The 13,773-nt window shown below is 37.0% G+C and overlaps 1 protein-coding gene across 1 annotated transcript; it reads right to left on the bottom strand.

Annotated features, from left to right (window-relative positions):
• Positions 1 to 6,585: 6,585 nt before the first annotated feature.
• PPDPF (pancreatic progenitor cell differentiation and proliferation factor) lies at positions 6,586 to 12,546 on the bottom strand. The gene is made up of 5 exons (XM_053709577.1): positions 12,391 to 12,546; positions 9,803 to 9,894; positions 9,331 to 9,408; positions 9,118 to 9,214; positions 6,586 to 6,949 (listed from the first exon to the last, which is right to left on the bottom strand). The coding sequence occupies exons 2-5, from the start codon at positions 9,855 to 9,857 to the stop codon at positions 6,838 to 6,840; spliced, it is 342 nt and encodes a 113-aa protein (XP_053565552.1). The 5' UTR covers positions 9,858 to 9,894; positions 12,391 to 12,546; the 3' UTR covers positions 6,586 to 6,837.
• Between the last annotated feature and the right edge of the window lie 1,227 nt (positions 12,547 to 13,773).

Here is a 13,773-nt window from a genome sequence, read left to right as displayed (position 1 = left end):
AGGGAGTGAGCGCTAAAAGCTTAATAGGCTAAAAGTGGTAAACAGCTCTGATCTATAGCAAAAGAGAATCACAATTTAATGGAATAAAAACAAGTAATATGTTTAAAAATTATACATTCTAAATATAGGAATACAATAGCCTATCATTAGCATGGATCCATGATCTATCTAAAATCAGAGCTAAAATTGTACGGTAATAAAGATAAAACGCATAATAGAAATAAAAACAATTCTGGGGATTCTTAAATAAACTAATTAAGAAATCCCTTACCTAGTCAAATTACAGAAATGCATATAATACAGTGCAAACAGCGTGCAGGGATCACAATAAAATAATGGAGGTGATGTGTCGGTGTACCAGAGTAAACAAAAACAGGTGAAAAAAGGTACAGAAATAATAATCATAAAAACAGTACAAAGTCCAAACCTGTGAAAAGACAAAAACAAAAAATAGTGCAATAAAGCTTTTACACTTTAAAATATATAGAAATAAGCTCACTAGTATGTCTGTGTCAACACGTTTCGGCCTGTATCAAGGCCTTTCTCAAGACTATGTATATGTATGTATATGGTAGTCTTGAGAAAGGCCTTGATACAGGCCGAAACGCGTTGACACAGACATACTGGTGAGCTTATTTCTATATATTTTAAAGTGTAAAAGCTTTATTGCACTATTTTTTGTTTTTGTCTTTTCACAGGTTTGGACTTTGTACCGTTTTTATGATTATTATTTTTGTACCTTTTTTTACCTGTTTTTGTTTACTCTGGTACACTGACACATCACCTAATTTTTTGACACAGCAGTTTTATCCTTATTTTTTAGAGTTTTGACAAGTTTGGACATAATTTTTTGGATATAAATTTGTACTATTGCTTTTCTATTTTTTTTATTCTTTTTTCTATGCCATTTATGGATCTATTGGATTGCTGAGATATCACAGTTGGATCACACTTGGTCACTGTTTGAAATAGTTCCAAACAAGAGTGTAAGTTCAATCTTTTTGTATTTTCAGATTCTGGACACTTATTTTAAATTCACATATTGTTTTTACTGTTTAGTACTTGTTCTCCATTATTTTATTGTGATCCCTGCACGCTGTTTGCACTGTATTATATGCATTTCTGTAATTTGACTAGGTAAGGGATTTCTTAATTAGTTTATTTAAGAATCCCCAGAATTGTTTTTATTTGTATTATCCATTTTATCTTTATTACCTTACAATTTTAGCTCTGATTTTAGATAGATCATGGATCCATGCTAATGATAGGTTATTGTATTCCTATAGTTAGAATGTATAATTTTTAAACATATTACTTGTTTTTATTCCATTAAATTGTGATTATCTTTTGCTATAGATCAGAGCTGTTTACCACTTTTAGCCTATTAAGCTTTTAGCGCTCACTCCCTCCTTTGTTAAACTTGTAACACAATTACAAGGAGCATTCTGCCCCCATTGAAAGTATAGTTTGATTTAAGTATCTGGTGCGTTAACCCCTTAATGACAGCCGGCATACATGGTTTTCACTGTAGGTCAAAGCCACAATATTGCTGAATGGCTCTTCAACAAGGTGTTAAAATGCTTTGTTTAGTGGGCGTGTCCAGGCAGCAGCCATGAAGGAGTGAAAAATCAGAAGCATTAAGGGATTACAGGATAATCCGCCAATTATCTCTGAAATGCTTGCTAATCGACACTAGATAATGCACTATTCAAACACATAAAACAGCTATTATCCAGAATATGTACTTTTTTTCATGAGGCACAATAACCTTTGTGGACTGATCCGGACGGTTGGAATCTAGGTGGCAGCCTAACGTGCAGGATAGATTTCACCCCACCCCGGATTCCCGGGTAAAGCAAGAGCGGGGTGTCTGCTAAATTATTGAATTCTCATTCTACACTGTAGAGAAAACTGTTAGCTTTCCCAAGGCTGAGTGCCTTCAGACTGGAGATAGAACATGGAGGAAGACATTGTTTCTGTGAAGGTCCTGCTAGAAGGTTTAGACAGGCTGATGACTGACAGATTCAATCAGCTCTTAGCAATCATACGTTCTCCAGAAGCTAGAGAAGATAATAATGATGCATCACAAGCTCAAGAGTAGTCAACTGCGAAGCCGACTAGAGACGCACAGCCCACAATTACCCCACTATCTACAGAGATAGGCAAAAACCTGGGCCTCGACGCAGAGTGAATGTGTGCTCCTTGCTGCACCAGTCTCCAGAGGGGGGGCGGCTGACCCGCCGGAGCAAGCTACTCTTGTCGCCAACCGGAGGATTATACCAGTTCTTCTCCTGTATTGGCAATTTTTAATTCCAATAGGGGCCAAAATCTACCAGAGGCGCAGTCTGTCACGTTATATTTCAAAGAGAGATCCCAGGAGTACTCACCCGGAGCTTTACTGTTATAGCTCTCGTGTTCTCATGTGCTGAAGTTTCTATGCTTTCTACAACCAACATACAGCTTAATTTCTGTTGAAGGTTATGCTGAAGGGGACTAGCTTTGATGACTGTGGTATAGGTTAGGTCACCGTTGGGAGATCTGTTTATGCTCCGGGGGTTTACCTTCTGCTGATCTCCCTCACTCTTAGGGTTTAGGAAAATCTACCTGGTGTATAACCTTAAATGCACTGTATGTTTAAAGTTTTATTGGTACAGTTGTACTAAGTTAGATTGAATCGATATCCAACCTGTCACAGAATGCAGAGCTAACTTGTTATTGCTTTAATCACTCAGACATCGGGTCTTCCTCCCATATAACTTATTCAGAGTCTATTGCTTACTTTAATCTGTTATAAAGTGTAGAGGGTACAGAAAGCAGGCTTAGATCAGCCGTAAGTCTTTATGTCCCCTAATTCAAAGTTTATTTTATTGCAAGGGAGAAAGTCTTTCCATGACCCCCTCCTATTAGAACCTTCAGAGCTCAGAATACCATTATCAAACAACCACCTAGGTTTGAAGTTACACAGATAGACCACTAGCTCTACTTAAGTATATACTGTGGTAAACAATGTGTATATCTGGTGCAAGCACTTGCAGATAATGTATGCGACCTTATATTATATTTGCACACTAGTTGATCTTTCTGTTTTGAAAAGGGCTATACACACTCTGGTGGTACTATACTACAACAATTAGTTTCCTTTATTAGAAGGTTCTTGGGTATTACCTGTAAAGGGGTATCAATGTTATTCTCTAATATGTCACACCTTTATAAATTGACTCTCCCTGCATTTAACAACTAGTAACGATTATGTATGCTATTATTTCAGGCACAAGACAAATAACTATAGGTGCTAGGCCTCTACTAGTTTACCTCAGCATATGGTCCCCAAAAAGCGCTTGGGCAAGGTTGTCAATTCGGTACATATAGTTAGTTACTATCCATATCTAAGCAGAGATGCTCCCTACGATACCATTAGGTCAGGGGATGCTTGATTGTCAATTAAATTGTAGGATATGTTTTGCTGAACTGTTTTATCCCTGCACTACGTTAACTTGCATAGCAAGACACGCAATCACCCTGCAGTTCCCTCAGTGTTTTCATCATTTGAGTATTTTAAATTACTTGTATTTCTATATACTTCTGTTTATTATTTAGTATTATCAAAAGCCAATTAAATTATAAATTATGTGCCATGGTCCAAAAGTGACCGTATATCATTCTAGTCCTTCCACCTCCAGCAATTCAAGGTATATTGCATAGGTTCAAGAGTAGCCCATATACTACTTGGGAGGTCTATAAAACTATATCTCATTCTAGTTTACCTCCATTGATACTAGTTATTTCGCGCATGTCCAAGAGTGGCCTACCTATAGCGCAGGAGGTTTTTATAAATATATAAAAGGAGGTATCAGCTGCATTTGCCTATCATTCCTTGGTTTATACGTCATGAATATGTTTGTATTGTTGTACCTATATTCTCACCAAATAACGACTATATATTAGCGTAGCCTAACTTCATTGATCTTAATCCCCACACATAGACTCAAGTGTAGTCTACTGTTCTAATGGGAGGCTCATACATTTTTGTAAAAGGAAATGTTAGTCAAATCTGTATTTTCCCTCATTCGGTTTATTTGTATATTTTCTCGTTATGGTACAAAAATTGTTCTTTTACCTGTTTATATTGAATTGTGGCAAATTATATTTGTAATGTAACTTGATAAAAAAAAAAAACAATAAAACTGACTATTTTTTGTTGAAATCTTTTTTTTGAATTTTGAGAGAATCAACAATAATAGAACATAACATACAAAATACAGTCTACAGAGGTTTCATCTTGTTTTCCTATGTATTTGCATTAAGAAAAAAAAAAACCACAACAAAAATCTTTGTTTAAAGATTTTGCTTAAAATACATTTTAGTCAACTTTTAATACCCTAGCATGCTTTACTATTTGCCTGAAGCTAAATTGTGTTATCAGTTAGGCTTGAGTTAATAAACTAGGCCTTGGAAAGCATAGGAGAGGAAAGAGACCATACCATTAAATAACTAAGTTAGCCTAGGCCAAAACACACACCTAACTGTGCCTCTAAGCACAAATGGCGAGTAATAATTAGCTCAAACCCTTTGCTGATGAGCAACAGTTCTGTGATGAGACCATTTTAAGGTTTTTTTTGCATGTTTTGTGCTTTTTACTTTTCAAAACATTTGAGATCTTGTGGCATCCCTAGACCACCACCATTTGAGAACCCCCCCCCCATAAATGATGTAACTGCTAAGGGGGGGTGGGATTTAAGTAATACCCCCAACCCCTCTAAACATACTTGTTACACCCCCTTGTGATGTTACCACACTAATTTGTGGCAACATCACCAACACTTGCATGAAGCCTAGGAAGTGCCATGGCAGAAAACGGTTTTGCAATACCTTTTGTGATGTCCAGGGGTACACACGTCATGAAGCACATTATGACAAAACGTTATCATGTGTATCAGTTTATCTAAGATTTACAGTTTACTACAAACTGACTTGAGGTGGATACGATTAGAGTTATTTTTCAGCACAAACATTACATATTTCATGCTTTACAGCCTAAAGTATTGCATCAACTTGCAATTTTTCGTTGTTAGTGAGCTAAAATGTAAAATGGTAGTTTTATCTATTAAATGCATAAGATCAGATTACTTTAAAAGTATGCATGCCCAGAAGTGGCTATTTTCTGTTGCCATTCAATATACATTTTTATATTGGGTCTTTTTATATGCAAGTTGTATAGGTTACATACCATTTGTGAATAGGAGTTTGCCTCACCAAATAATCACTGGGGTGGAAGTTACTTATCTGTAGATTGTGGTCTTATTTAGGTTAACCTGTAGTATTAGGTTGACCTTACCATTCAAAGTTGACAGAAAAAAAAAAAAATCTCAACCTACAAACCAGCTACTCTCTCCTTCACCACTGTATAAGGATTTGTGCATGGGGCAGGAAATAGAGCACCATTGGTTCTAAAAGGACCATGACATTTGAGGAACATGAAACCAACTTTCTCTCATGATTCAGATAGAGCATACAGTTTTAAAAGAACTTTCCAGTTTACTTCTATTATCAAGTTTGTTTTCTTATCCTTCGTTGAAAAGCAGGAAGGTAAATTCCAAAGACTAGATGGAAGCACCATTTCCTGTCATGTGCACACTACCCCTCTCTAGAGCACTGGTTTTCAAACCTCTCCTCAGGCCTCCCCAACAGGTCAGGTTTTCAAGATTACCTTGGGTGAGAGCAGGTAAAATAACCATGTTTATTAATCAGCTGATTTCACCTGCGCTCTTAGTTTAGCTATAATGAAAACCTGGCCTGTTGGGGATACTCGGGGACTGCCGTTGAGAAACATTACTCTAGAACAAAGCAAAATTTTATAAGAAGGTTGGAAACTTTTTTGAAATTGTATTCTCCATCTAAATCATGGGGGGGGGGGGGGCGGTTTCATGTCCCATATTTACCAGACACCTTCCACCACTTGATATAATCTCAGATTTACGACACTTAAAGGGACAGTCTACACCAATTTTTATTGGTAAAAAAAAAATAAAAAAAAATTACCTATTCACCAGTTTTGCATAACTAACAGTTATATTAATATCTATTTTACCTCTGTGATTACCTTGTATCTAAGCCTCCGCAGACTGCCCCCATCTCAGTGCTTTTGACAGACATGTAGTTTAGCCAAGCAGTGCAGACTTCTAAATAACACCACGGGAGTGAGCACAATGTTATTCAAAATGCTCCGAGCTAAGTGGCAGTTTTCAACGATTTAGAAATCAGTTTGAGCCTACCTAGGTTTAGATTTTCAAAAATACCAAGGGAACAAAGCAAATTTAAAGTCAATTGGAAAGTGGTTTAAAAATTGCATGCCCTATCAATCATGAAAGTTTAATTTTGACTAGACTGTCCCTTTAATGCAAATTATGGCCTATTGTGGAGGTGGTTAGTGACAGTTCTAACAGACTACATTGTTACTAACTTTTATGCAGTCTAATATGTTAGTGTTTTTGCCACAGTCAGTAAACAAGTATCAAACTGCTTGTTCGGACACCAATCAGAAAGTCATTTTCCTCTAGTTGTAAAAAAAGAAATCTCATACGCCAGTTTTAAAGGCTGCCCAAATTTATTTCACAAAAATCAAGTAAAAACAAAAAGGCCTTCTTAAGGCAGCGTACCAAACAATTAATGTTACAGTAACTGGTGTAAAAACAGCTTATTTTTTTTTATTATTTTTTTTATATTAAAAACAAATGTCAACTACACTACATGTAGGGCAGCCTCATGGGTGAGGGGTGGGGAGGGGGAGGGCTCCGCCACCTAGCGTCTTCCAGGTGAGGAAGGGAATGCATGAAAGGGTCAGGCCGAGGTGCTGGAGTTAATCTTGGTCTCACTGACAAGATTCTTCCTCACCGGCTCCTGAGCCAGGCCGCAGGGGATCAGGCCATTGGTCACACTGAAACTTCCTGAGCTAGAGTGGGAGGGAAAATAAAGAAAGTATTAGTTAGCCAGTTTAAAAGGACGTAGAAGTGCAATGAGGAAATGCTTTAGTATGTTGAAAAGGGTTTTTCCTACTGCATGCATATAAGGTAGTGCTTAAAGGGACAGTTCACCCAAAAACTCTCCCCTTTAAATTATTCCCAATGATCCTTTTTACCTGCTAGAGTGTATTAAATTGGTTGCAAGTAGCTCCTTTACCCCTATTTTGGCATTTGAAATAGCTTGTGGTTTCCCAACCTATACTGAAAGTTTTGATACTTGAGTATATGCTATTGACAAGACTAAGTAAACACAGTCAGCAGAAGAAGTTACACTCTCAGTGGGATACAGGATAGTTAAGTAATAAAATGATCATTTTCCATTGTTCTCTCTATGTATTGAGCTATGGTGTTCCGGACAATTATAAGATAAGGAAGCAAGTGTGTGTACACAAAGTAATAACATAATGAGATCTGATATTACCTTAAGTTCAACCCATTGTAATAGGCTGTGGTTTCAAAGCACAAAACCAGCTACTTCATACACACAAATAAACCTGAAAATGCAATTTCTTAAATATTTTATACTCTGCGGGTGGTATAACAAGTCATTGCAAATACATTAATGGAAAACAATTTTACAGTGTACTGTCCCTTTAACACCAGTCTGCTTTAGCAGCTATGTACTAATGCTCCAGAAAACAGCTAGTAAGCCCATGAAGTAAGCCAGGTTTGTAGCCATCAATACTGTTCATCCGGGAGCTTAAATGTATAGAAATTGGAGGATTTTAACCATGTGCTAAATCACTTAGCATGGGTTAAGCAGAACATTCATTATTGCACTGCATACAACAGGCACGTTATACCCCTTTAACTAAGTTAACCAGTGATATGGATTATGTAGGGTCCAAACAAACATGTACTGCATATAAAATAGATCATTTAACCCCTTCCCGTCATTAGGACGGCATGGAACATCCTAGACGTTGTGTACGGAAGCCATAGCATCTTGCTAGATGTGATTGTGGGCAGGAGGCTGTGCCTAGCATCGTAGGCACCCCCCCTGACCTAATCCCATCATTAAAGTTGTGCAATTTCAATTTTTACATGGGAACGATACACACTAAAACATTAAAGGGACCCAAAATTTCTCATGAAATAGAGCATACAATTTTAAACAACTTTCCAATTTACTTATTCCTTTGGTATTTTGTGTTGAAGGAGCAGTATTGCATTTCAGGAAGTAAGCAGAACCAATGCTCCGGAGCCTACCTAGGTATTCGTTTCAACAAAAAATATCAAGAGAACAAAGCAAATTAGATAATAGAAGTAAATTGGAAAGTTGCATGTTCTAGCTGAATCATGAAATTCATTTTTTGGGTTTTATGACAGTGGCAGATGAAACTAGCCATCTACAGCTGCCCAAAGGCTGAATACATGTAAAGTTACCAGCCTTTCATCAGCCACAAATGGTCACATGACAACAAATCTTCACCATGATACACTTCCTTTGTGCAACCAGACTTGAAGAGCCGTTAGTCATACTGGGGAAGTGAGCTGTTCAAGGAGTGGCATTTAATTACTCAAGCCTTGGATACAGCAGGGGAGAGAAAAAACCCACACACCTTGTAAAACAAAAAGGCAGTTATTATCTGTAACAGTCAGCATTTTAAAGGGGACAGTCAACACAAGAAGTGTTATGGTTTAAAAAGATAGATATTGCCTTTACTACCCAGTCCCCAGCTTTGCACAACCAACATTGTTATATTATTATACTTTATAACATTTAAACCCCCTAAAATTCCGCCAGTTTCTAAGCCACTAAAGACAGCCTCTTATCACATGCTTTTTATTGCTTTTCACAACAGGGGAGTACTAGTTCATGTGAGCCATATAGATAACATTGTGCTCATGCCTGTGGCAGACACTGCACTAATTGGCTTAAATGCAAGTCAATAAACAAAAAGTTATGCGATCAGGGGGCTGTCAGAAGATGATTAGATACAAGGTAATCAGATGTAAAATTTATAAAACATTAAAACCCATGTTCTCTGTGCAAAACTGGATAATAAAGGGATAATCTATTAAAAAAAATTGGGGAGTCTACTGTCCCTTTAACTATACCAGAATAGAGATTTACGTTCATGTGTACAATACTTACTGTTCTGGGGATTCTGAAACCGTTGTCATTGCAGGATAAGTTGGTTTTCCAAAAAAGAAGCTGGCCCACCAGTGACCAGGATCAGACTTGGGAAGACCTGAGAGAGATAAAATAAAATACAATTTAGGTTTGGTCTAACAACTGAAAAGAGCAGATTTACCAGCTTGCCCGGCCTTAACACAAATATGATGGTATCAAATGTATAGTATATACCTGGGTGATGAGGGATGACTTCTCCAGAGTAGTCCACACTGCCACATGAGCTGTTACTGGATGTAGACCCCAAGCGCCCTAAAAACAGACAACTGTCAAAACCCAGATCAAACCCAAAAAAGGTATGGGGAGGGAATTTCTATGCAGTTTTTTAACTAACAAAAAAAAAAAAAAGTGTGCATAGCAGATAAAACCCATTATGTATCATTCATATCTCAGCAGTAAAAGGGTGCAGGGCAACTGCAAGAGTTAAAGGGTTATGATATAATACTCATTGAAAGGCAGAAAACAGAAGAGTTGTGGAGAAGCAGCCACAGGAATGTGTAGTGACAATTGCAACCTGATCCCTGCACAGGTGCATCAGATGTCAGAAAAAACAAACAAACACCACACCCCCAATTGTTTGCTTTATTACTTTTTGTAAAGCTATTCAATAGGATTAGTGTTATATCAGAATCTCCATTTCACTTACTTCTGTAATAATCGTGTGTTGCTACAAGTGATCCACTTGATGGAATGGCTGCCATGTTTCAGATCCTGGTCCGAGTTAAGATGATGTAAACCCTGAAAAAGATGTAAAGCCATGAGGACCAGACCGTTTAAGTGGTAATTTATTTTGGAAATTCATAAAGCAAGAAACCAAATCCCTTAAAGGGACAGTTCACCCAAAAACTTTCTCCCCTTTAAATTATTCCCAATGATCCTTTTTACCTGCTAGAGTGTATTAAATTGGTTGCAAGTAGCTCCTTTACTCATATTTCCTCATTTGAAATAGCTGATTTAGCTTGTGGTTTCCCAACCTATACTGAAAGTTTTGATACTGGCGTATACGCTATTGGCAAGCCTAAGTAAACACAGCCAGCAGAAGAGATTACACCCTCAGTGGGGTGCAGGATAGTTAAGTAATAAAATGATAATTTTCCATTGTTCTCTCTATGTATTGAGCTTTGGTGTTCCAGACAAATATAAGATAAGGAAGCAAGTCTGTGTACATGAAAGTGATAACATAATGAGATCTGATATTACCTGAAGCTCAACCCATTGTAATAGGCTGTGGTTTCAAAGCACAAAACCAGCTACTTCAGATACACAAATAAACCCGAAAATGCAATTTCTCAAATATTTTATACTCTGCAGTTGGTATAACAAGTCATTTAAAATACATTTATGGAAAAACAATTTTACAGTGTACTGTCCCTTTAACTTTGACCACTTCAAGGAAAAAAAAAAAAAAAAAAAAAAAAAAGAAGGATATTACGCACAGGATTGTGGATTATGCTGCAGTAGACATCACACTCTTTACTACCTAATATTCTTGTTCTCTCTCTCTATTACATGACAGGGATCAGACCTTTCACTCCATTTACCACAACCTGATCATGACACACTATGCCAGGTCTAAATCTATATGCAGAGCAAGGGCACTTGTTACATAACCATCCCCAATATGAGGGGGGGGGGGTAGGAATATCCCAATACAATATGCTACAGGAGACAGAATTAGAAATGCCACATCAGCAGTTTATCAAATGATGCCATTAAAAAGGTGTTCTTGGTATCCTCGGTTGAAAAGAAGGCTCAGGAGTGTGCACTTTACTGAAACATATAGTTCTACAAACAATGCTGTCAGAGTACTAAGAAACATGCACTCTTATGTTCCTATAAGCCAACCTAGGATACCAAAATAAAAGTTTGATAAAATAGTAAAGTGGATTACAATTATATATATATATATATATATATATATATAATATCATTTAATTTTGACTTCACTATCCCTTTAATAACCCAAATTTCTACCGGGGCTCAGAAATCAACTTGTTTGTAGAAGAAAATACTCAGACATCACTTCAATCATAAAAAAAAGCTTCAAGATAGCTTGCCCTTGAAATAAAAATATAAAACCTCTATAATATAACCACAGCCAGAGTTCTACCTCTGTACCTAAACATCTTGTACAAAAAAAAAAAAAAAAGTTGAAATTCCTCAAGTGGTAAAGTCAAGGTTTTACACTTCATCCCCATACAATGGAAAGAAGTGGAGCTTTATCACAAAATAACTGATGATGCTCCCTGAGTGATGTGGGAACTTATTTATTGCCTGGTATGTGGATATAACAGTCTATATGTGTTAGTGTTGTAGGGGGGTAGGAGGTTAAATCCATCTATGTAATGCCAGGTGATTTTTAACATAGGATTATTACATAAAGGGATCAGTTATTAAAACACTCTCTATGGAAACAGGTTTGCAGTATGACTTGTTTACCTTATACACAATATCTGTCTGAATATTAGATCATAAACCAGTAAACATGTAGTTTTAATATGACTTCTGGACATAAGGTTAGTATACTTTACAGGCACATCAAATCAATATTTTGTTGTTAATCATTGTCTATGTGAAATGTGCGTGTTCTAATAATAAATTAGAAAGGCATCAGGGCCAGACAGACATGAAAGGGTATTAGACAGTCTATGTCAGCTGTAAGAAGAAAACCGGCCAGAACTGGCTGAGACAACCACATCCATCCTCTCTCAGCCCCTGCTAACTCTCCCCCCTCCTTCTCCAACACTGCCAGCTAGTATGGAAAAAACAACAAAAAGCAGCTCTTAGTAACCTGGTCTGGTACAGATGCTTATGTAAGGATATACAGCCCTGAAACAGATTACTTTTTAATGGCAAAAGCATTTTCAGCACACGCACCTGCCAAGTTTTTTTTTTTTTTAATGAAAATATTGCATCAGTTATATAATACTGTTACAATATGGTAATCTACTATATTAAACAACTCGTTAGATTAGACAGCGAGCACTACATAGACCCCAATAAATACCCCAAGCTCCATAGTTGGAAAATCTTTATAGAACCCACATACTCTCTGGTTCCACATTACTTCCAAAACCACACGAATGACACTTCAGACACAGATATACTATTACTACACCATAACGTTGAGACACAAATAAACAATAGCTACTTTTAGAGTTACCTTATTTATAATGGTTTCATACACCAAGCACTAGCCCGGAGAGCTTACAATCTACACGCAGAGGGCTTTACCTGTTTTCCCGACTTGCTGTATTTTCAGGAGCCTGGCTCTGGGGGGTAGACGCTAGGCAACGGGGCCCATTTGCAAAGGAGACGCTGGGAGTTTTCTCCACGACCAGAGAGTAATGAGCAGTGAATGTACTATGAGAGAGGAAGCGAGGACAAGGGTTTTATAGGGAGGGGGAGGGGAAGCTGAGCACAGTGACGGGAAGGAGGAGGTGGGAGGCGGGCTGAAGTTAGTGCAGTGAGAGAGAAGAAAAGAAAGAAGTGGAAGATTATTGAAGTAAAGAAGTGAACGTGTGGATGAAAATAGACTCATTTATTTTCTCTCTCTTGAAGCAACATAATAGTGCAAAAACAAAATACTCTGTATTAAAGTATTTTATTATTAGACAATTACACAAAGGGCTTAAACACATAGTTAAAGTCAGCTCCAGAGCAGCAATGCACTACTGGGACCTAGCTGAACACATCTGACCTAATGGCAAGAGGCATATGTGCATAGCCGTCATTCATCAGCTAGCTCCCAGTGGTGCACTGCTGCTCCCGGGTCTACCTAGGAATGGCATTGTCTTGTTACAGCTGACAGAGACTAATACCCTTTATGTCTGGCTCAGTTCCTTTTTATTTTTTTATAATTATAAAACACACAAATAGCCAATGCTTAAAGGGACATGAAACACAAATTTTTTTCTTTCATTATTTAGAAAGAACATGACATTTTAAACAACTTTCAAATTCACTTCTATTACCTAATTTGCTTCATTCTCTTGATATTCTTTGTTGAAAAGCATATCTAGATAGGCTCAGTAGCTGCTGATTGGTGGATGCACATATATACCTCATGTGATTGGCTTAACCATGTGCATTGCTATTTCTTCAGCAAAGATATGTAAAGAATGAAGCAAATCAGATAATACAAGTACATTGTATTCTCTATCTGAATCATGAAAGAAAATGTTTGGGTTTCATGTCCCTTTAATAACAAAATACTGATTTTGTGTGCCATATGTATAATGTGTGTGGCTGTTAAGTGTAGTAACTTTATGCCAAGAAGTAAGCTAAAGGTTTGCTTTCTGATTATGATCTAATATTTAGACTGACATCATTCTCTGTGTATAAGTTTAACATAAATGTACAATGTATACAAACCATACTGCAAACCCATTTTAGGCTTGAGAAATCAGCAAAGTGCAGTTGGGAATTAGAAATTGCTCAATTTTCAGAGCTAAATAAAATGAAAAAGAGGGAAAGTAAATAATGAAAGTATATTGCAAAGCAGTTTTAATATACTGTACATACAACATGTTATATACAAATCTCAAGGTGTTTACTGTTCCTTTAAAGTGATGGTAAACTTTCCCTTTGTATAAACAGATCCAGAATGTTAGCGAT

Source organism: Bombina bombina, chromosome 1 (genome assembly GCF_027579735.1).
Source record: "Bombina bombina isolate aBomBom1 chromosome 1, aBomBom1.pri, whole genome shotgun sequence".
Lineage (NCBI taxonomy): Eukaryota > Metazoa > Chordata > Amphibia > Anura > Bombinatoridae > Bombina > Bombina bombina.
Note: the sequence above shows the minus strand (reverse complement) of the source record. Positions and strands in the feature narration are given on the sequence as shown.